This window comes from Corvus moneduloides, chromosome 15 (assembly GCF_009650955.1).
Source record: "Corvus moneduloides isolate bCorMon1 chromosome 15, bCorMon1.pri, whole genome shotgun sequence".
Lineage (NCBI taxonomy): Eukaryota > Metazoa > Chordata > Aves > Passeriformes > Corvidae > Corvus > Corvus moneduloides.
The window spans coordinates 3,524,810-3,548,272 of record NC_045490.1 but is presented as its reverse complement, the minus strand read 5'-3'; the positions used below and the strand labels follow the sequence as shown (position 1 = coordinate 3,548,272).

Sequence of the window (23,463 nt, the reverse complement as noted above, 5' to 3'; positions counted from 1 at the left end):
GTAGTTTTGGGACAAAGCAACACCAGTTCTGCTGATACAAGCTAAGCATCAGTATATATAAGATTTTTTTGTGATTGTACCTGTCTTTGGTTTCAATTATTTTCTGGTGAAGCTTTTTCTTGAGCACATCTGAGAAGCAGGGAAGTTACTAACTTGTAGATACCAACTTTTTTTTTTCCCCCCAATTGATAAACACTTAATTTGCTGTTCTTTTCACGTTTCAGCCAGGAAAATTTCGCTGTCTCTTGCTACTACTTTTTCTGTATGTTGCAACCTTTGAAATGAACAAACTGGTGTCTGTAAAATAATGGGATCTGGTAATGACTCCAAATACTTACCTGTTCAAATGTGTGAAGTTTGAGTGCAGTCATTTACCAGAGGTCATGTTCCTTACTAAAGAAATGACAAAAACCTTCTCAAATCCTCTTACTGTTTTGTTATTTCAGAAGAATGGGAGAACCATTGTGTTCTTTGAAGGTGTAGGAGCCACTAAGTAAAACCAGGACTTGCATTTTAATGTAAATGTCTCTGCTGTCCCATGTAGTCTGCGCACTGCAAGGGGGGGAGGCAAATCTCTTCAAAAGCATCTGGAGCTTTAGTGATTTCTTGTGTTCTGGTTTTTCCCCAAAGATCCGAGCCAAGAAGAAACCTACTCCAGTGAAGTATGAAGTTGGGGATCTTGTTTGGGCCAAGTTCAACAGACGCCCATGGTGGCCATGCACAGTTTGTCATGACCCAGTGCTGGACTGTCACTCAAAAATGAAAGGTACTGTATCTACTCAGACCACAAAGTGGAGGTGTTGTGTATGGTAGGATGCTGCAGTTTTAAATTAATTTTAAAAGCATTTTTGGCCCTTGAAAGGTGTGAAGAAACACTCTGCTGTGGAAAACAAGACCTGGATCCATAAAGTAGAGCTAAATGAAGGAGGTGGTGGAGGAAGAGGGGGCTGGGGGTGGTGAATTGGCAGAGAAAGCCGTTGGACACTTAGGCTTTTCTTCCCAGAGTGTTGGAAGGACGAGTAGCTGAGCGAAGCTCAGGGCAGTGCAGAAGAAAGAGCAACCTCTTAAAAATGGGATGCAGAGAAAAAGGAGAGAGGTGCAACTAGGTGAGGAAGCAGAGCTGGGAAGATTGGAGTGTGTGAGGACACAGAGTTGTTCTTGGAGAATGGGAGGCAGGAGAGGCTGAGAAGTGGAGTGTGGGATAGTGCACACTAGTGTGTAGCTGTTAAATGCTTGAAGGTGTGATGGGAGCGTGTACATGGAAGTGAAATTTTTGGGTCTTGTTTGGCACGAGAAAGCAAGGGGCTGTTGATAAGGAAATTCTGGAAAAATCTAGAGATGGAGCCACATATGTGAATATTTAGAGTGTAGTGTGAGCAAGCTGAGTGTGAGGAGGAGAGATGGGCAAATATGACAGAGCTGTGTGTGCTTGACCACAGGAGAGAGCCAGGAAGGGGGAAAGAGTCTGAAAAAATCAAGACAGAGGTAGGTGAGTGATGCAGAGAACAGAAGGGAAGTGATGAGTTGTTTGCTTTTAGGATCATACCAGATGCCAGGGAGAGACTGCCACAAACAGAAAGGCTTATTTGTTCCTGGTTTCCCCTTCTGATTCTTTTTTTTTCTGTGAGCAAGTGGAAACCCCTTGAACCTGGTGTCCTCTGCCACTGACAGCTCTAGACTGGTGAGATTGCCACTCACTACTTTATTTCTCTCCAGGTCTTGTGGCCCTTGCCAGCCTAAGCACAACAAGTGCTGGGCACAAGTGGAGTTCTTTTTGAGTGGCCATCAGCTCAGAGACACTGCTGTTTATCTAGAGACATGAAGTAGCTTTTCATACATGGTGCTCACATCATCCCCAAGCCTGGTTGCTGAAGTCTTCTTTCTTCACCTCCCCCTTCATCCTTTGGGAGGCATTTATCCTGATTCTAGAGAATACTGAATGTGCTGTTTTAAATAGTCTCTTTCCAGCTCTCAAATTCCTGTTGGAGATGTTTCCAGAAGATATGCTGACATATATTCTCCCCCCACATGCCTCCTCATGAGGTTTTGGGCAGGATTTAATGTATATAGCTGTCCAGTATTCCCCTCTCAGCCTGTGCATGAGGATTTCTAAAAAAGGAATTCTGCAGGGAGGAAACGTTCGTTTAGCAAAGTCCAGGAAGGCCTGATCTCCAGCCACATGAAGGACTCTCCCATCATTGTTTTATCTGTGTTCAAACCAGTGGAGCTCAGGGGAAAACTGTATTTTCCAGTTGTGGCTGTATGTAATCTGCTTGTCTCCCCTTCCCCACACCAAGGTGGCAAAGCAGGTGGATCTGAACTCTGGCACTTTTGGGCAGGAAGAGCTGCTGGGCTCTGTGTGGATGGTAGGAAGCACAGTCCTCCTGCCTTGGCTCTCCTGTTGCCAAGGGAACAAGCCCTTCAAAACAAGGCAGGTCGCTTCAGCCTCACTTGTGCTGAAACCTCTTCTCTTGGATTTGAGGAATGGTGTTTAGTTTAAGGCAGTTTACCTTTTCTCAGCAAGCTCTTGACTTGGAAGATTTTTGGAGCTGGAAGGTGTAAACTCAGTAGCTTGAGTCCCAGAACTGTGAATGGGGTGGAAGAAGCCTGTCATCTTTGCACTTGGTTTGATGTTCTTCTGGTTGTTGCTTGTCATTGTCTTGGTGGTCTTAGTTAGAATCTCAGTTTCAGCATCACTTAAGGCCAGGCTGCCACACAGTGCTGGCACCCTGGAAGAGGCAGCACAAACCAAATGGGCTGGAAATACATCTGCCTGTTCAGAGAAGGTGTTTCCAGGAGAAGGTTAATACATTGCAGCAAACTGCAGGGAGAAGTTTATATCCCTTGTTTTCAAGTCTTTTTTTGCTCTGTTCTAATGCTTGTGACCTGTCCTTTTTCACTAGCACACCTAGTACTGATTCAGTTCTTATTTGTACCATGTGTTCAACATTTTTGCACAGAAAGTACCTTTAAAGAATCTTTGAATGTGCCTTTATGATTGAGTTTCTTCTCTTTCTCTGCTCCTCCATGCCTGAAGTATGGAGAGACTCATTGCAACTAATGTTGTGTCATGTTGCACCTAATCTTTTCACTGTGTGTGCATGTGTTTGCTTAAATGCTGCTGATAACGTTTTGTGTCCTAAAGAAGGCTTTGTTTGGTATTAAAACATTGAACAAGATGGGATATATTGTGATGGGGGAGGCTCAACCTGTGTGAGTAAATCCTATCCAGAAGGATGTCAGTTCCGGGTGTTGCCAGCACCGGTGTGTTTTCCCAACAGTCAAGTGCTCTGCACTGTTTAATCATTAATCAGGGAGTAGCAGAAAATAAATGTTCTGCCTGGTATGTTGTGTCTCTCAAGGAAAAAAATATTTAGATATTTTTGCCTTTTTTTTTTTTGCAAACAATCTTTGCTGTAGGGAGATGACCAATCATAGGCTTGTTAATCAATTGTTTGTAAGAAAAAAAGCCCAAACAACTTAAAAATAGAGAGTAGCAATGTAGAATATAGACAGCAGCAATCAAAGGGGTCTCCCTTAGTTCTGAGTAGAAATCCCCAGAACTGGCATTTATGTGGGAACATTGTGAAGCAAAATGTAGTTGAAAATTACCTGTCAAATTGTTACTGCTTTCTGTGTCTCTATTTGTGTCTTTATTCTGTTACATACAAGGGGTTAATTCTGTTAAATTTCTCAAAATAGTTTCCAATCGGAGACCATACCGAGAGTACTATGTGGATGCCTTAGGAGAACCTTCAGAGAAGACCTGGGTTGCTGGGAAAGCTATTGTCCTCTTTGAAGGGAGACATCAGTTTGAAGAGCTGCCTGTTCTCCGGAAAAGAGGAAAGCAAAAGGAAAAAGGCTACAAGCATAAGGTGAAAGATCTGTTTTCTGTAATATGTTTTTATTTCTTTGAATCTGCACAGTACAAAATATTCCTTTATGCCTGGAATTGTACTTTGACAACTTCTGTGAGACTGACTGCAGCAAGGCGGCCAGGGAAGGGATTCTTTGCATCCTTCAGCAGCGTAGTTTATAAACTGCCAGGAGTTTCCAGGCTCTCTTCTGTGCTGGGGTGTGGCCTGCTGCTTCTATTGCCCTGGACAGCTCTGGGAGGCAGAGGAATCGGGGCTCTGTTGGTGTGGGATCTGTTCAGCGGCAGAGCCCTCTCCTGATGTGGATTGCAGCACTGCTAAAAAACTTCTACGCTCTCTGGCAGCCTCCTTTGGCTGATCTGAATCAGAGGTGGAGTTGCACGCTTCACTAGATCACTGGCTGAGATAAAGCAGTGGGGTTTTTAGCACTGCTTCAGTAATTCTCTTTATAGAAACCTGTTAGGACTTATAATTTGACTTGGAAAATGCTTTGTCAGTGAGCCTGTGGGAATGAGTTTTGTGGCTCATCGCACCATCTCCGTTTCCAAACATAACAGCCCTGAGCAGTTGTAGCCAGTTAATGTAATGTGACACAGGGGTCTGGTCTATGTCTTTAGGAAGGTGACTGCAGAAATTAACTCGTTAGAATTGCTGAAGTGAAGAGCTACAGAGGCTACTGTGTTACTGTAAGAGAGCAAATAGTTATACTAGGCAATGGTACCTGGCTTTTCTTTTTCTCTTACTCTAAAGCTTTATAACCTATGTTAGTGCAGAACCATCAGATTGATTGTGCTCTTGCAGACGTGAGTCCCTGGGGGCAATGGCCTCATCTGGTTTTTCTTTTCCAAGGGCATGTTCAGCATCTTCTTTAAGGACTTCTCTCCTTGTGCTCCCAGCCCTCCAACAACTAGTGACATACTCTCAAGTAACTTCTCTGGTCCTAGAAGTGCTGCGTGGCTGGAATCTCATTCTATATGTAAATGGAGTACCAGCATGCCTGCAGTAGAGGGAATCAAATGTTTGTTGCTCACATAAATGTCCAGGTTTGCACCCCCGGAAGCCAAAATTGATGCAAAGCTGAGAGTATTTGGCTGGATTGCTGTCAGGCTTCATAAAACCTCTTGAGTCTGCTGAGATGAGACTTTGTTGGTTTGAGTTTTTCTTCAAAAGAAAAGTGTCAGCAATGTGAGTTGTTCCTCCTGCCTTGGAATTGGTTTTGGTTTTAGGAGCAGTTGTGAAGTCTTTGATTTGCTGTTGTGCAGCCAAAAACTACACATGCAGATAAGATACAAGTTCCTTGTTGATTTTGAGTATTAGCAGAGGTTCCTGGTAAGTATGCAGAGAGCTTTCTGTTTTTTCTAAAGGTACAGAGTTAAACGGGGAGACTTCTCAGGAACGGACATTGTGAACTTGATAGAGCACATCTTAAATGTGTGTGGATCTCATGTTTGTCCCAAGGTGAGTTGATGGAGAGGGCAGATCGTGCTCTGAATTCAAGGAATGCAGGAAGAATCAACAATGAGCACAGCAAACAGGTCTACTCAGATATTTTGAGGAAAACAATGCTGCATTTGCCTTGAGAGGCTTGTTGGCTGTAGCTTTGCATTTCTGTGCCAGGGATCCATACCATATGCATTGCCCTTTACAGGCTGTTGTGTTCAGGATGCATTGGGATGCCAAGACATCTGGTTCCTCGGAGACCTGTTCTTGCCAGGGACCTTTTTACTGTTCTGGGAATGCGCAGGGCTCAGCTGGAATGCAGGGTGCTTACCCAGGAGCAGTACTTCCTGTGTCTGCCAGACACAGTCTCAGGGAATCCGTGTGATTGTCTTAAAGATGCAAAATGCAGGAATGTCACTGTGTTCTGTGCCTTGTGCTCCTTGCTTTTATCTCATTGGTTACTTACTCAAATTTTGTCTTTCTCTTTTTTTGTCTCCAACTTTTAAGGTTCCTCAAAGATTTATGGCTAAATGGGAAGTCAGTGTTGGACAGGCAGAAGACATTCTTCTTGGGGGGCCAGAGGATCAGAAGTGCAGCCAGAACTCCAGTGAGCCGGACAGCGAGAAAGACGTGCAGTTGGAATACTACATCAATGGCCCTGGAGCAGAAAGGGACACGCAACTGAATGGCTGCTTTAAATCCTTGGCCTTTGACTCCAGACACATGGCCAGTGAAAAAGGAAAATTGCACATCAAGCCACACGTGAAAAAAACCTCTGAAAGCAGAAAAAGGACTAGAGTAAAAAAGAGTGGTGCAAGAGAGGAAACATCGAGAGGAGAAATCAAAGACAAAACACCAGAGAGCATAGTTAGAAACGTGATTGTTGGGGACCTACCAGAGAAACACGCGTCTCACGAACTTCGCCGGATTGCCAACAGCCTCACAGCATCCAGTAGCACCAGGGAAAACCATTTGCTTTCCTCCTTGGGGGAAAGACGTTTTGAAAAGACACCTTTGAAACCGGACTATGAGAATCGTAAAAGTGATGCTCTGAAAAACACCCTCCAAGGGGATTTGTTTTCCAGCCCGTCTTTTGAGAGAGAGAAGAGCTCCCTGGGCATTTTGTGCAGTTCCAAGTTACAAATACACTATTCTGCGTCCGATGCTGGTGTTGAGAAAAAACAAACTGAATCAGATTCATCCTCTTCCCTCTCTGATGGTGGGAACAGTGATGTAGATACCATGGACCAAAGTTCAGAGAGAGCCTCTAGTGCTCTTGAAGTTAGTGATTCTTCAGATAAAGTGGAGAAGGAATTTCCTATGACATCAAGTGGAAACATTAAACTTTCCATGTATCTTTCTCAGAAGAGCAGCAGGAGGGCCAGGAAGAAGTCACATAGAGATCGCAAACCTCTGGGAGGTTCTGTAGCCAACAGACTTGATGCTGAATTTGTGGATGGGGAGCTTGAAGTAGGTTTCTCTGATGCTGAGATGTCATTGACACCTCTTGAGTGCTCTTCGGATGTGAGAAATGACAATCTTTCCCTAGCAAACAAGCACACTACCCCCCAAAGTGTTTCCAAGGACAGCTCCTGGCCTGCTGTAACAAACCAAGCAATCTTGAAACCGAAAAGCATGAAATTACCCCGAATCAGGAGTATAAAATGTAAACATAAAGAAAAGGTTGCCGTGTTGGAGCCTTCTCTTGCAAAAGAGGAGGGTGGTGTGAATCGCTGCTCTTCAGATACCAAAGGTTTCTCTGGCCTTCAGAGAGATTCTCTTCAGAGAAGTGGAAAAGTTGATGGTCAGAAACTGTTAAACAACATTCATGAGAAACCCAGGGATTCTGCTGAAATCGAAACGGCCGTGGTGAAGCACGTTCTGTCGGAGCTGAAGGAACTGTCCTATCGGTCCAGGAATGAGGATGCCAGTGACTCTGGCACTCCAAAGGCCACAGTACCTTTACTTTTCTCTTCTGCCTCTGGTCATGGTCGTTTGCCTATTGAACCAGATTACAAATTCAGCACCTTGTTAATGATGTTGAAGGATATGCATGACAGTAAGACAAAAGAGCAGCAACTGATGACTGGTCAAAATATAGTCCCATTTCGAAATACCGGCACAAGTGATGGTTCTGGAAGCAATTCTGCGAGTGGTCTCAAGTCTTTGTCTATTGTAGGTCCCCCATATAAAATAGAAAAAAATGGAGATTGTGTCCAAGAAACAGTAACTCCAAACTCCGCTATAAGCAACTCCTCATTTTCACGCAATCCTCCAACCAAGCTGACAGGGATTGGTACTGGTAAAAGGGAGCCTGCGAGTGCTGCTGTTTCTGGGACAAATGGCACAAATTGCATGTCCAAACGCAACTGTTCAAAATCTAAGCAGTCATCAAAGCTTGGAGATAAAACAGTTTCAAACAGAAAGGACTTAAAACCAGGAGGGCCAAGTAAGTTGCTAAGTCGGTTACCCAGAGATTCAGGAGAACATGCATTCCGTGTGCACGGTTCGGTTACCAGTCCTCTAGGGAATGAGGCAGAAGATACTGAGAGGAAAGAGTCTATTGATTTAACAGAGCATTCAACTGATGAAGACTCTGCCTGTTTATCTGATGACAATTTAGGTCGTATTGGAAGGAGACCTGAAGCTGGTAGAAATAATGAGAGCTGCAATTCTGCTGAAAATGGGGAGAGTCCAGACTTGGATTCGGAGGCAAATAGTGAGAGCTCTCTTGGTGATGAGTCTAATGATATAAATCACGTAGCACCCAAAAAGCGATGGCAGCGTTTTAACCAAAGCAGTGCTAGATCTAATAAGCACATCAGTAGATCTAGGGAACAAGGAAACTTGGAGAGTGCCTTTGGCCTGAATTCTCCTGGCTTTTCACTGAAGGGAAATGAGTGCTTGGGACGTAGGCATTCCCCTCATTCAAAGGTGCTTGAGGGAGACCTGGCAGTTCAGGACTTTGAGAATCGTTTAGACTTAGTTGATAAACGTTTGAATGTATGTGGTAAGCCAAACACCAGTGTGATGGACTCAGAAACAGAGCTTGGCAACTTTGCTCCCCAGTCTGAATTCTCTGCACAAGGTAAGGGAGCTGGACTTGCGCCAGAGTGTGTATTTATATACATTTTACACTTTTTCATTTAAAGGATAAGTTACAGAACTTGTGGCTGTCTGACAATGTGAAGATGTCTACGTCTGAGAAGAAGAAAGTGTGGGACCTTGGTTTGAGTTCTCTGTAAGCATGGAGAACAGAGGAGGCAGAGTAATTACGTGCTTGTACTCAGGTTATTGGTCAGAAAATTTTACACACATTAAAAATCTTCCACAGTGAAAGGTAAAATAAGGATCCTTCTGAGCCTGGGATTTTTTTTAAACTTGCACCTCCATAATGTGTTCCTTAGCACCACAAGCTTGGTGTTAGTGTGATAGGTCAGTTCTAGAAAGTTCCAGGAAAGTGAGCCTCAATGTCTGCTCTGTTTTTTATCTTTTATAGTGCTGTTTGACATAGTTTGGTTTGTTCTGTACGATTTCCTCATGACGATGTGTTGCGAGTTTTTTGGGTTTTATTAGCTGCTCATAATGAATTGTGGAGCCCCACAGATTTCCTAATTTACAGTTCTGGTATGGCTGCCTGATGGGTGAAAGAGAGAACAGAAGAGAGGGAAGCTGCCAGAGAGGCTGGGCTGGAGGTAGGTCTGGAATATGGCAGACAGAAGTAAGGCAGCAGCATTGGAAGGGAAATGACCTAGGAAGGATGAGGCTTCTGAGGACCAAAAGGCCAGGGAGCTCTGCCTCTTCCACAGAGATGAGGACATTTGGTTAAAGCCAAAGGAAGAAATAAAAGGGTTGTGTGTGGAAGGAGTAGGGCAAACAGAACCATATTCAGCGTGTACCATCCTCAGGCTTCTGCAGGGAATCTGGGGAAACACACCTTAATAAAAACAATAAAATTAAGTTTTTACCTAGGTTTCACTAAACTAAATTGCTCTAATCTAATTATGATACCATCAAATAATACAGCTCATCAGAATTTTGAGCCTGTGTGCATTCTGTCACTTACGTGTTCTCTCAGTGCACATTTTGATGTTTGTATTTTGCTGTTTATGGATGCTGGAGGCTGCCTGCACCTCTGTTTCAGTTGTGGCAAAGGCAGCTCCTGGCTTGGTGGTTGTGGGACCTACCCAAGACAAGTTGCAGCAGGCACAGAAAACAAGCCTATAGGGTGTAACACATGGGGTAAAAGTTCTGGTTTTAAGTCATGACCAGCTTAATCATTCACTGGCTCCTCTGGCTGGGTCTGTGTGTTTTTGGGGACTGAAGTCTCTGTAGAGCAGGTGAGAGGATGCACGTTCTGGGCTGTGCTGCAGGTTCCTCCTTCACACTGAGATCCAGACAGGTACTTAAGGCTTCATGGTGGTTTGACAGTAGAAGCATCCCTGCAATGATGCTGTGTGAGGTGAAGATAAAAGTCTGCAGAGAGAGCTAGGAGGACGAGGTGCCGAGAGGCAGTAAAGTTAGGAGGGTAGTGGCAGAGGAAGGCAGCGTGCTCCAGGTGAGGTGGTCGTAGTGGAGAGGAGTGTACATGGTCCTGGTGCTGCACACAGGGATGCAGCAGCAGCAGTCAGGGCCTGGGTTTGCTGGCAGAAGTGCCAGATCAGCAGCTGCAGTGTAAACTAATTCCCCTGCCCTATATAGCACGTGAGCTCTGTGCACACTCACCTCCCTTTGTACAGATGTGCCGTGGGGAGGCACCAGAGCCGCTGTCAGGGCTGCTGTAACATCCCCAGTGCTGGTGGGGCTGAGTAAACCTCTAATGCTATGAAAAGACCGTTCCTTTATGTTGGGCAAGGCCTAGAAAGTAGAGAAAGTGATGCTTGAAGCTGGGCTGACTGCCGTGTTTTGAGAAGATGTGACCCATCCTTGCCCACAGCAGGCAGAGTTTCAGTGTAAAGATCACAACAGATTGCAGTCACAACTGTGCCATTTCCACTAAGCTCAAACTACATAAATTCTTCATAGTTAAATGTCATCAGTGGGCATAATTTCGCTACAAACCTTGTACAGTGAATTAGAGCAAATGAGGCAAAAGTGAAGATTGGTGGAATTGGCTGATGTAAACAATTTTATAAATGAAATCAGGTATGTGATTTGCCACTTCCAGTCAGACTGCATTTGGGGTTCTTGTACGGGATTGCTTTTGGGAACAAAAAGCAGTTAAGCCAGACCTTTTGACACATTGCTGTGTACTCTTCTGCAAGGCTTTGGGGCTCTAAATAGTTGCCTGGTGAGGATACTCATCCCATAACTGCTTATGTGCTGAAATGTGTGTTTCGCTCAGACACCTGTGCAGAGTGTTAATAGAGGCTAAAAATAGCTGTGTTTGAGAAAGTTGTTTCTTTCTTCTCTTTTGGCCAAGTTTAACATTTTCATGCTTGTTTAACCACAAAGCCACAATAAAATGTAGCAGTCTTGTCCAACATCCCTGTTCTGAAGCGTTGCATTGAAGTGCTTTGTTATAAAATGCTTCTGTTTTAAAGAAGAAAAATCCACCTCCTCAAATGAAATGAATCAAAGAGAATATTTACTGTTTGTTCCAAAACTTCCAGGAGACCGCAGGTGTTTTCATGACTAGGGGAAATCTTTGGGCAGTATTACTTAATGATTTTGAAAGCTAAAAAAGGAGATAAGTCAGAGGTATTCTGGGAAGTGAGAAAAAGACGTGAATGTGCATCACCTTGCTTTTGCAGCTTGCTCGGAAGAGATGTTATAGAGTGTCAGCGTTCAGTTTTTTGGGGCCTGCCTATGCGTTGATGTGTTGAGGTGATGTAATGGGTGGTTAGGGTTGTGGTGAGGAAACACCTTTTACCTTGCAATGGTACCACATTGTGCAAACACAAGAAGTGTCACAGTCACTGGCTCCCTGATCTCGTTGTGGAACAAACAAAGCAATAAATGGGCTTGCAGTAGCAGATGGGGAATTTGGAGCATACAAAAAAATGCCAGGGAGGAGGGGAAGGGAAGGAATTAAGCTTATGTGCTCCTAGTGAAACTAGAGACTGAAATGTGTTACGGGAAAACAGTGTTTTCCTGTACCCCTGCACTAAAACCAAAAGGGTTTGGGTAAACAGCAAGAGAGTCCTGAGTTGCTAATGGCCTTTGGTTCTGGTAAAAGTACTGCAGGAAAGTTAGATGTAGCTTGGAGGGACGTGTTGGGTAAAATTTCAGGAGCCTCTCAGTTTAATGTGTTTTGATTTCTTACCTGAACTGCTTGAAGTCCTTAGAAATCCCCCCTGCTAAGTTGGGATTTTGGAAAATAGAAAACTCAAAAATTCTAAAACTGTGTCAAAGAGAAAGAATTATCAGCTCTTCCCACATGGAACCTCTGGAAGAGAAGGCAGGAACAACTATTCTCCACAGATGATGAGGACAGTTTTGTCTTGTGATCGTCTCAGAAACACAGTCTTGAAGCTGCTTTCCTTTTTCTTAGCACATTCAGAGAGGAAGCGCCTTAGAAAGCCGAGTAAACGGCTTCTGGAATATGCAGAAGAATATGATCACTTGTTTGCACCCAAGAAAAAATCAAAGAAGGGCCAGGAGCAATTGCAAAAGGTTGGTGAAGGCCAGTGTGCTCTTTGTGGTTATTACTCTGGGGCTCTGGTCTCTCTGTGTTTGTGTTCTTGGTGGCTGAGTGTTCTTGCTGTGTGCAGTGCCATGCAGGATGAATGTTCTCACCAACATATTTCACCATGCCAGGTGAATTCTGTGGCGAGGTCTGAATTTGAAGGAGGCGTTCCTGCACAATGCAGTCCTGACAGAGATACCCAGCGGGGGCCAAGTTCTTTGGTTTCAACTCCATCTTCAACCAAAGAGTCCCCTCCCGTCCTTGAAGCAGAGTGTTCCTTCTCAGAACTAGGATCCCACTCCACTGATCCCCCTAATCAAGTTCCAGGAGGATCTTCAGATTTTCCAGAGGTGGTGCTGTCTTCCTCAGACGTTTCTGAAGTTTCCGCTTCTCCAGATGCAGAAGAGGGATTCCTGAAATCAGGTAAGTGGGAGGTTGTGTGATGCTGCTTTTGTAAGTGAAAGTATCACAACTTCAAAGGAAAATGATGCTTGGGGGGCAGCATGTAAATGTCAGTGGCTGTTGGTCTGTTTGTTCTTGCTTTCCTTCACTCACTGACTGTTACTGGTGTTGAGAAGGGAGGGAGAGAGGTCAGATGCAAGGATGTTCAGTGACCTGGTACTGTTGGCTTTCTGTAGACTCTGGTGGTCCTCTTTAGGTCCTGGCACAGAATGCCGCTTCTGTCCAAATGAAGAAGGCCACAACTCCTTTGCTGGGTTCTTGCTGTCCCTGCTTCCAAACAGTGCCATTCCTTCAGCTTGATGGTGTCTTGCTGCTGTAAACCCCTTTGGGTGAACATTGCTGTGCTGAGGGTGATGCATAAAGTCTGAGCTGCGTTCCTCATGGAGTGATCTTTTGCTCCTCTAGTGAGCTCAGGGAGCTGTAGCACTAAATTCCCTCTGGAAAAACTTTCTCCTTAAGGGATTCTAAGCATCTGTAGAAATTTTTGTAGACTTGTGTGAGCTGCAAGCCAGGACCTTGGCTTTCAGTAAGGCACAGTGTAGAAAGGGTGTGGTCTGGGAGGCCTTTTCCCTTTCCAGCAGTGTCAGTCTCAGGGTCTCCTTTCAGTATGTTTATTCTCTGATAGCATCTAAAGACATGTCCAGAGTTAAAGCCCTGGTGTTTTGGCTGTGCTAACTTGGAGGGAACACTGTTCCTGTCCTGAAGGACTTGTGGTCAAAAAAAATAAACCAAGCAGGCAGAGTTATGGTCCGGGGCAGGTCAGTTAGCCTGTCGTGTGAGGGAAGAGGGATTGCCTCTGGAGACTTGTGGATGTCATAAGGAAGTGGAAAGTTGGAGAGGATTAAAGGAGGAAAAACTGAGGATGTGAACCCAAGATTGGAGGTGCAGGAGGACAGAACAGGCTGCAGCAGTGGGAGCAAACATCCAGTCTGCAGAGGTTGTGTAGCTCTTTCCTCTCATTTCCCCTCACCTCTTGCTGAAGTGCAGAGGAGTGGGGTGGGCAGAAGCTTGTCTTGAGGGTTAGGAGTGTGATGGATGAGCTCTGCCCACAGAGGTGACAAAGGGCACAGCTGAGACTGTCAAAGCCGGTGGATGAACGGGGTGGGATGGGTAAGAGGCTGTGTCTGTGAAGTGTCTGCACTCAGCACCAGCATTTCCTGGTTCTGAGTTTATACTGTTGCCAAAATTAGTCTGAATGAGCCCAGGTCTAGCAACTTGCTACTTCCCGATGGCCAGCATAAAGCTTGAGTAGGAAACAGTGCAGGTTGCACCTAGGTTTTTTGGGGTGTCTTTTCTCAAGTAGGTTTAACCAGGATTGTGATCTTCAACCTGTTTACTACAGCAGCATGAACACTGATGTGAGGGGTGTGGGAGTGTAGGCAGGGCTGTGTCAGTGGTAGGACTGGCTTATGCAGATCAAAGTGTTTGGGAAATTATGATCTGAATTGGGCTGGCAGCATGTGTTACCTGCTGGCAGTGAGTTCACAGTCTCTCTTCCGTGGGTGGATTTTTGTATTACATATTGCGGTGAACCTGAAGGTCATGGCAGACTGAGGTCTGTTTTTATTGAAGTTGTACAGAAGCAGGTAATTGGCATCTTTGCCCTAGGAGCTTATGATCCCAAAGACAGGGTGAAGCAGATTGTTTTGAACTGTTGGCTGATAATTACTGGTCTTAATCTGATTGAAGACAAGAAAACCCCTGTTTATCTGATGTGAAGGGTTCCATTGCAGGAAACTTCGAAAGTAAGCGTCAGAGGAAGCCCACTAAAAAGCTCTTGGAATCCAATGACTTGGACACTGCCTTTATGCCAAAGAAGGAGGAGTGGACTCCCCAAAAGAAGGTACTTCCCTTCCAGCTCTTTTGAAAACTGGATAGAAAACAAGCCTAGACAGCAGATCCTGCTGAACAAGACACAGTGCAATGGGATGTGGTTTCTTACTGGCTGTGGCCCAGGAGCAAAGGTCCACCCTTCCCAGAGGTGCTGGTTACTGTGTTATGATGAAATAATTCACTGTTCCCCACCCCTCCCCACTTGTAATGGGGATTGGGTAGTTTTGGCTTAAAATCTCCTTTTTTATTGATTTCTATGGAAAAGGAGTCATCTAGATGCTGGCTGGGAAGTTATGAGCAGAAATGTTCTGCGCAGAGGCTTTCTGTCATGTTACAGTGTAGCTTGAACTTGAACCTAAGGCTTTGTCCTTTTCCATCAGATTTCCTCTGAGCACTGTTTTCTTTGTTACCTTCCCAAGTGAGCTGGTGAATGCATGTAAGTGCAGAGCTTGAAGCAGGATGGAGGCCTGAGGTGAATCACTTATAGGATACTGTGCTTGGTTCAGATTTTTAAAGAAAATGCTGCTGTTCTCCACTGAATACCCAATATTCAGTGACATGGATTGGAGAAAAGCTACTTGTATTTAGTTCAGGTCATGTACCTGCACAAGTCTTGTTGCCACTGTTCCTAAAGTTGAGTAACAATGCTTCTTTCGTTTTTCATTCTTTGTGTGGCACAGTCTTAGTAGAGTTATCACCACTGCAGTAATGTAGAGGCCAGTGTATTTCAGTCTTAAGGTCTGTAAAAGTGTAAACTCAGAAGAGAGTGTCTTTTCCCAGCACCTAACAGAGTATTAGCAGCCTTTTTGGGAGAGCACAGGAAACAGTGAATGGTGCTGATGAGCACAAGACACATCAGACTCTGCGTTCCTGCCTGCCCAGAGACAGACTTTCACATGTGTGATTTATCTCACGCACACACAAACCAAAGGTTTTCTTGGAAAATCTCTAATGACTGATGAATTCATGACCTGGATGGTAAATTAGGCATTGCAGTCATTCCAAAAGGTTGCATGGCTGAGGAATGTGTGCCTCTGTTTTCATCTGGTGACTTGACTCTCTCTCTTGTGTGTTTGTAGGGTACTGGCCCTTCAGAGAGTGACAGCTCTGAGCTCTACTCACCAGCCCACTTCCAGGACCTGGGAGAAGGTAAGTGAAGGCAGGGAGAGCAGGGCAGACTGTTGGTGACATTTGGATCAGTGCCTGTGGCACTGTGTGTGTGTGTAAGGGCTTGGTGTTCTGTGTTCAGCAGCCCAGCAAAAGTTGCTTAAACCAGTATGAACTGGTGGTTCTCTGATGGTTGCAAGGCAGAGGGCCCAGTAGGCACTCAGAGGCTGGTATTGCCCCAGCCCTTAGGCCCTCGAAGAATACAGGACCCAGCCTGAAGCTCTCAGAAAGGCTGCAGAATTTGCTGGTGTCACCTGCAGCAAGGGAATTATTTCTGGATTTTCCTTGAATGGTCTTTCTGTTGCATCCCAGCTTCTGAAAAGCTCTTGGAGAAACAGCGAAAGCGGAAGAGACAGCGCCATACCTCTGCTGCAGTCCATTCCAAGAAGGAGAAAAATGAGGAGGGGCTGGGGGAGACCCCACACTCTGAGGTACTGTTGGGTCTTCCTACATGTTTTCATCCCTATAAACTGTTTGCTACTTCCCAGGGCATTTGGCAGGCCCTAAGCCAGAGGCATCTTTTGGCGTGTCATTTGGGAATTTGTCCCACTGATGCAGCTGCATGAGCTGGGGTTAGGCTGAAGATACCTTCTTGATCTAGCAGCTGTTTTATAGTGATGCTTAACTCAGGCTCTGTTTTCAAACTGCTACTCAGCTAATTCTCTGTTAGAGAGGCTCTGAACTCATGGAACCAGGTTTTGCCTGGCGTCTTGCTTTGCACCTCAGAAAAATCAAACTGCTGTAAAAGGTCTTCTCTGGGGGTGGGACTCTTGTCCTTTCACACACCAGCAAGAAGCACAAGCACTAAACTGGACTTCAGCCCCTTCTGCTTGCACCTGCACACCACGGTGAGCCAAGAACCCCATTGGAGGGGCTTGGGGGGGACTGTCTGTGACTGCTCACAAGAGCCTCTGATTGCATTCTGCCATCCAGCAGAAAGGGATAATTGGGGCAGTTCCCTCTTCTATTTATCAGCAGGGTCAGCGTACAAATATCTCTGACAAGCACATTTTGCCTTTTAGGAATGAGCCAGTTATCAGCAAGTGTAGGGGAAGCAAGACTTCCTGGGAGAGGCAGGACACCTCTGGGCCTCTCACCATCGCCTGTCACTTCCAGTGGCCCAGGTTCAGCAGCAGGCAGGATAGTCAGTATGTATTTCAGGAGCCAATTACAGATAAATATTGTTCTATTTGTTGTTGTTACACAGTTTCCAGGTGAGCTCAAACCTCACACCACTTTAAACCATTCCAGCCATCCTGTTGCATTTTGGAAAGCACACTTCTGATAAAGTTCATAAATAGGGGTAATACCCCTGGTTTGTGTAAGCTATCCTGTGCTGATATTGGTGTTCTTTCTGAAATGTGCTCAGCTGGAATAGTTTTTAAAACAGCCTGTACAAATACCTTTGCCAGTGCTGGGCAGGGTCAGTTAATATTGTCTGCTGTACCCACTAAGAGAGAACAAATTCTCTGTGAAAAGAGGGGCAGTTCAAAGCAACAAAGATCTAGGCCACGGCTCTGAATCCTGCACCTACCACTCACTGCAGAGGAAACCCAGTCTTAACTGCCTCCAGCCTTAGACATCTGTGTTGAGTACCAGAAGTCAGGTATGGTGTAAACCATGCCAAAAAGTCAATGCTTGGCACCTTTGCAGCATCCATTTCTATGTGACTGTGTCTCTCTAGCTGCTGTGGTGGGTGTTCATCCCCTGGCTTAGGTGAGTGCTTGGAGTTCTGGTGAGTATTGGGGTGCTATCGAGATGCAATTGTGGTTTCCTGTGGAATTCAGACCATGCTGGTCCCTCAATGACTGCACACACTGGGCAAGGAAGTCCACTTTGCTAGAAAAAAATAGATGGACTGATGATACAGCACAGTGAAGCCTTGAATCCAGCTGCCTTCCAAGGAAAAGAGGGCAGAGGAAAGCTTGTTGGTCTGGGCTGAGCTAAGCAGCTTTCTCTGACCTTGCCTGTCTGTGGAGCCAGGAGTGCAAATTTACATCAGGGCAACAATTTACAACATTACAGCAAGAGGCTGAGAGAACGGGATGGAAAACGCTGTTGAAATGGTTGTCAAGGTTGGGAGCCAAGGTTAGGCTGTGCCAAAAAACAGGTCAGGCCTTGGGATTGTGCCAGACACAGCAGCAGGGATAGTTCTGGAAGAAGACTTGGGATGAGCCCTTCTTTCTGCAGGAGGTACGTAGCGTTGCAGTACTTGTGCTGGGCAGAGGAAGGAGGGGGAGCAGTGACAGGTCCTTGAGTGATGGCCTTGAGTGGCAATGCCTTTTTCTGTGTTCCCAAAGGATGGGCCTTGCCCATCCTGCCTAGTTCTGATATCCCTTCCCTGTGCAGTTCTGGGAGCAGTGTTAGAACAAGGCTGTACTCCTTAAGGTATGTTGGACTGGCAGTAGTCTGTAGTTGGGACTTTGCCTTTTTTGTTTTTTTTTTTTTTTTCTCTCAATAAAGTCAGTTTATACCATTCATCTTTGTATTGTGTGCTTCAATATACCCTCAGTGCATCTGTGCATCATTGCTTCACAGAAGGCACATGGCTTTCAAGTGTCCCCAAATACAATCACACTGTCGCATTCAGGGAATAGAGGAAATAAACAACAGTTCCAGGCAAAGAAAGCATCATTATCTGAGCAGAATACTAGCTCCAGGTTCTTCCAGCTTTAAACTTTAGAAGGTTTTTATGTCCTTGTTTTGCCCAGACTTACAATGTGTTCAAAAGGCATTCAATTCAGCTATTCAGCTTAGAAGCTTTAGTAGTGCCACAGATGAGCCTCTCCCATACAGAAAGTGGTGCAAAGCTCCCTCTCGTGATCGTTAGCTGGACACCCTGCACCAAGCGGGCCTGGAGGTGTGGGAGTGATGGCTGCTGCTTCTGCCAGCAGTTTGAATTGCTCACAGTGTCTCTCAGGTGTGCTGTTTGTGTCTGGGTGTACACTGGCTACAGCTTGGTGACCCAGAGAGGAGCTGGCAGCTGTGCACTGAGATCACTCAGCTGCCTGCAGTGAGCTGGCATATTAAAAAGTGGCTGAGTCCTTAAAATGTTCTGGCTCAAAGCACTTGGTTATAGGCATCACTTTGGTGCTGCATTAATGGCCCTTAAATTGTATCTACTCTGGTATGGCAGCTGGGGCTGGTGAGGCCACTGAAGTGTTCCCTAGATGTCCCAAGTGAGCTGGAAGCTGGCAGGATGGTGTTTCCTAGCTCTTAGTTGCCTGTCCTGACAAAATCTGTGTCCCTACTGCCAAGTGTAGCTGCAGGACAGCTGTATTTTGTGGTAGAAACTAGTGTCTCTAGGATACCTGCTGTTCTTCCCTCTTAACAGTGCCTGGGCAGGTCTCATGGACATTGTGGGAAGTGGACACTGTAGGAAGCCTGGGCAGGATCCCTGACTTGGCCCATGAGTGTGTGGTTGGGCCTTTGTAATTTGAAACCCATCCTCTCCCTAGGATGCTCTTTCACCAGTAGATGTTATGGGCAGTGCTGTACACTCTTACAGGACAGTGGGAGACTCCACACCTCGGTCAGGATGGGGTGTAAATGCCCTGCTGTGCTGCTCATTTTGGGGTTGGCTGACTTCTTCATACTGACATGGGCCTTAGGTACCTTTGTGTTTGTATTTTACATGGGTTAGGACAAGCTGAGATGAGTGTAGGGGAAAAGTGTAGTTCATTTAGTGTGTGACAGGTGCTATGAAGATTGAGGTTTTTGATTTGTGTTTCCAGTGCAAGTAGATACTGGGATGCTTCTGACTTCAGCTTACGTGATGTGTTTCCATTCAGGGCTGACTCCTTGCTCAGAGGGGTTATGCACAGGAAGATAATTGCATTGAGTGTGTATTTTTATTCATCTAGTAAACTGAGAGCTCTTTCCTTTCCTTTCCTTTCCTGCAATTCTTTTGGTGGATTTTGTATGGGGGATGTTCTCTCCAGGGTGGGTAACATCACACAGAGTAACTGCCAAACCCATTAAGTGCTCAGTGGCTGAATTTGTAGTTTCCAAGTCAGGACAGGAGCTACTGACAGTCCTAATTCTGGGTTTCTCTTTAAAGGGGGAGACATCGGTTCATGGGACTGCTGCAAGCCCCAAAGAGGGTCATGAGGAGGGGTCAGAGAATGACCATGGAGTGCCTTCGTCCAAAAAGATACAGGGGGAGCGTGGAGGAGGAGCAGCTCTCAAGGAGAATGTGTGTCAGGTAGGTGTTCTTGAAGAAATCTATATGAAACTATCCCACTGTTAAGTGTTTTTGTATAAGTTCTGGGACACACTGGTACCCCAGGTAGCCTCCAATTACTTATTGTAGAATTAACCAGCTTTTTGTGCTCTGTAGCAAGCATTTCCCCTGCAATAGCCTTTCTTCCTCTTAAAGTTCACAGAGGTTAGGGAGATGTGACCGGTGTAAGATACATTTTAGCCCGTGTGGGGTATCAGGGAGTCGATGGTAAACAGCAGTGGTTATACACAAACTACCTGAGTTAATTGACACAAGGAAAATGTAGCATTTTTCCCCAGGGGGTCTCTGCTGGCATTTCGGCCAGCAAGGGCGTTGCTGCTGTCTGGGATGCTGCAGGGAAGGAAATTGCTCCAGCTGATACTGTGTTTCTTTCCTCACAGATCTGTGAGAAGCCAGGGGAGTTGTTGCTGTGCGAGGCTCAGTGCTGTGGTGCTTTCCACCTGCAGTGCCTTGGGCTCTCCGAGATGCCAAAGGGCAAATTCATCTGCAATGAGTGTTCCACAGGTAGGGCAGCTTCTGTGAGTGCTGTGGGCTTACCTGGAGTGATGTGCCTGCTGTAGGGCTGCTAACTAGCTCTCAGTCCTCAGATTATTGGTTTGATGTCTGATAATGACTTTCTAAGTAGAATCGTAGGATCACAGACTGGTTTGGGTTGGAAGAGACCTTAAAGATCATCAAATTCCACCCCCCTGCCATGGGCAGGGGCACCTTCCACTAGACCAGGTTGCTCTAAGCCCTGTCCAGCCTGGGATAGGGCAGCCACAGCTTCTCTGGGCAGCCTGTGCCAGGGCCTCACCAACCTCACAGGGAAGAATTTTTTCCTGATGTTTAATCTAACCTACTATTTTTCAGTTTGAAGCTATTAATAATGGATTTAAATATTAACTGGCCTTAGTATTGATTCAGACAAGTGAAGTGCTAAGAAGTGAATGTCCAGAATCTGGTGGGAAAGAGGGGCAAATTCTTATCTGGAACTAGGGAAAGGGGGCTGGTGGGGAGGATAAGTCTGATGCTAGCTGAAAAGGGGGAAATGTCAAAGTAGGGTTATTGATTTTTTTTTTTTTTTAATTTTCTTTTTTCCCTGACCTGAAGTGCCAGCTATAATAATATTTATTTTGATCTGGAGTTCTACTGCAGCTTCAGGCAAAACCAGCCTGGTGCAGAGACCTGTGCTCTGGGATGGGTGCAGCAGGCTGGGAAGTTGTGCTGTGCTCTTAGGCAGCCTGGTGACAGCATCAGGTCCTCATTTAGCCCTCCTGTGTGACCGGTGTGTTGCTCTTTCTCCAGGGGTCCACACCTGCTTTGTGTGCAAGAGCTGTGGGGAGGATGTGAAGCGCTGCTTGCTGCCCCTCTGTGGGAAGTATTACCACGAAGCCTGCATTCAGAAATACCCACCCACAGTCATGCAGAACAAGGGCTTCCGCTGCTCCCTGCACATCTGCATGACCTGCCATGCTGCTAACCCAGCAAACATCTCCGCCTCTAAAGGTACCCGAGTCCTCCAGGGTGGTCTGGGGGGTGCAGTCACATGGTTTTTCTTTGTTTCATGTCCACTGTGGTTTACCTGGTTCACCACTTCTTTGTGTTGTTGCCTTTGTGTCCTTGCCACAGCGCAGGCTGTGTTTGCTGAGGAGTAGCTGCTCCCAGGGGAGTGGAAGGGGTGGTGTCAGAGTGTGAGGCTCAGCAGCACTCCCCATGGTCGGACATGGCAGCTGGAATGTTCTCAGGCTGTCCAGAAGCTTGGATTCCTGCATGCCCAGCCTTGCCTCAGGCCTCAGTGGTTTTTTGAGTAAATCTCTGGAGCTGTACAGACACGCTTGTGTTTCTCCCACCTGCTCCTCACTGTGCTGCTGCTGCAGATGGTGCCTTGCTTAGCAGCATGGGCTGTCAACACAGAGGCATCCAGAGCAGCACAGGGCAAACTATGACATTCTTCTACTTAACCTTTTTTTCCTATGTAAACTCTCATCTTGTAGTGGAGACACCCTTGGGCTAAGCTTCCCAGGCAAACATTTGTTTGAGCTGTTTGCAGCAATACCTTGACCTTTATCTCACATGATCAGACTTGAAACTTCTGTGATTGCTGTGTATGTTTGCTTCTAAAACTGTCTTTCTTTAAATCCTTGGTATCTTAAGACAAGTAACAATAAGACCAGCTCTGTTTTTATTCTCAGGGTCTGTGTTAAAGCTGGCTTTTTTGCCCCCATGTATCAGTATTTGGTGTAGAAAACAACACCAAGGCCTAAAGCCTGCAGCCCACAGCTGGCCACTTCCCCACTGAACATTTGTTGATTGGCTGCTGCTTCTCAGTGGTCACATTTACCCCTTTTCTCCCACCTCTTCTTCCTGTTTATAGTCTGCTGTGAGGAACTGAAAACGGGCTCTCAAAAACCTCACATAAACTAGGCCTGTAGGGAAGTCTGAATTGCCTGGAAGTTCTGGAATTTCAGGGTAAAATCTAATAAACAAGAGGCAAGTGCTGGTGTTTTCAGAAGCTCCATGGGTTGATTTTATTATGTGCAGCTAAGCACTTGGAACACCCCCTCTGTAATTACTGTCTGAGCTGATTTAGTAATTATTTGTGTATGATAGGAAGCAGTCCCAGTCTGTGAACTCTTGAACTGTTTCTGCATGGCATGCAGGAGCTTTTTCACTTCTAAATAACACAATTTTATCTATGGTATATGTATTACAGATTTTATAATGGTATATCTATTTAGTTATATTAAATAACTTAATAGGAATCCAGCGAGTATATCATGGGTGGTCTATGAAAATTAAAGGTCAGCTTCCTTCTCCAAAGCTCATTTTGAGCTTAGGTATGAGCAGAGTGTAGTTTATTAGGAAAGAGTGGTGATCCTGCAGAGGCTCACGTGTTGTGGCTGTTGTGGTGCCAGGTCGCCTGATGCGCTGTGTGCGGTGTCCGGTCGCGTATCACTCCAACGACTTCTGCCTCGCTGCCGGCTCCGTGGTCCTGGCCTCCAACAGCATCATCTGCCCCAACCACTTCACCGCGCGCAGGGGCTGCCGCAACCACGAGCACGTCAACGTCAGCTGGTGCTTTGTCTGCTCGGAAGGTGAGATGGTCAGCGCTGGGTCCCCTGTCACCAGGGAACAACGCCCTGGGAAGAATTCATTACAAAGGGCAGAAGCTTTTCCCATCGAGAATGTCCCAATGGGAACTGCAGAGAACACACTGCCTTCCTGTCTTTCCATGTATAAGTCCAACTTCAGGCTAGGACCTTTTCTGGATCCTTAGAAGGGTTCTTTTTTTACCATGAGTAGGGCCCAGCTTTAGAAAAGGGCTTGCAGGAGACCATCATTGCCTTTTTCCAGCTCTGCCTGGAAATGTGGAGTGCAGGGCTTCTGCACAGTGACTGATAAATTCCTCTTCCTTCTCTTTGCAGGGGGCAGCCTTTTATGCTGTGAGTCGTGCCCGGCTGCGTTTCACCGTGAGTGTCTAAACATTGAGATGCCAGAGGGAAGCTGGTATTGTAATGATTGCAAGGCAGGCAAAAAGCCACACTACAAAGAAGTAGTCTGGGTGAAAGTTGGGCGCTACAGGTAGGTGAAGATAGAACAGACTTGTCCCCATCCTTCTTCATGCAGTGCTCATGGTGACCGAGGTGAGAAGCTGCTCCTCTCTGCAGGGTTCAGTGCAGCAGCCTCTGGCTTTTTTGCATGCACACAGCTTGCAAAAAATGGTAAAATGTGAGCTTTCCTCCTCCAGTAGTCTCTTTTCTCCCCACCAGCCTTGCTGGTAGCCCTCACACACTTTTTCCCATGTCTCCATGCAGTAGCATACTTTTGAGGTG

The 23,463-nt window shown here is 45.9% G+C and overlaps 1 protein-coding gene across 2 annotated transcripts in view; it reads left to right on the top strand.

The window, feature by feature from the left end:
* The window catches only part of NSD1 (nuclear receptor binding SET domain protein 1), a 61,227-nt gene that overhangs the window by 16,042 nt on the left and 21,722 nt on the right, over positions 1-23,463 (top strand). For both annotated transcript variants that reach the window (XM_032125112.1, XM_032125111.1), the window contains exons 3-15: positions 631-766; positions 3,703-3,875; positions 5,823-8,403; positions 11,809-11,930; positions 12,075-12,366; positions 14,139-14,248; positions 15,318-15,387; positions 15,718-15,836; positions 19,466-19,609; positions 20,029-20,152; positions 20,936-21,136; positions 22,546-22,725; positions 23,056-23,212. In XM_032125112.1, coding sequence (XP_031981003.1) covers positions 631-766; positions 3,703-3,875; positions 5,823-8,403; positions 11,809-11,930; positions 12,075-12,366; positions 14,139-14,248; positions 15,318-15,387; positions 15,718-15,836; positions 19,466-19,609; positions 20,029-20,152; positions 20,936-21,136; positions 22,546-22,725; positions 23,056-23,212 — 4,409 coding nt within the window. The remainder of the gene's footprint in view (positions 1-630; positions 767-3,702; positions 3,876-5,822; positions 8,404-11,808; positions 11,931-12,074; positions 12,367-14,138; positions 14,249-15,317; positions 15,388-15,717; positions 15,837-19,465; positions 19,610-20,028; positions 20,153-20,935; positions 21,137-22,545; positions 22,726-23,055; positions 23,213-23,463) is intronic.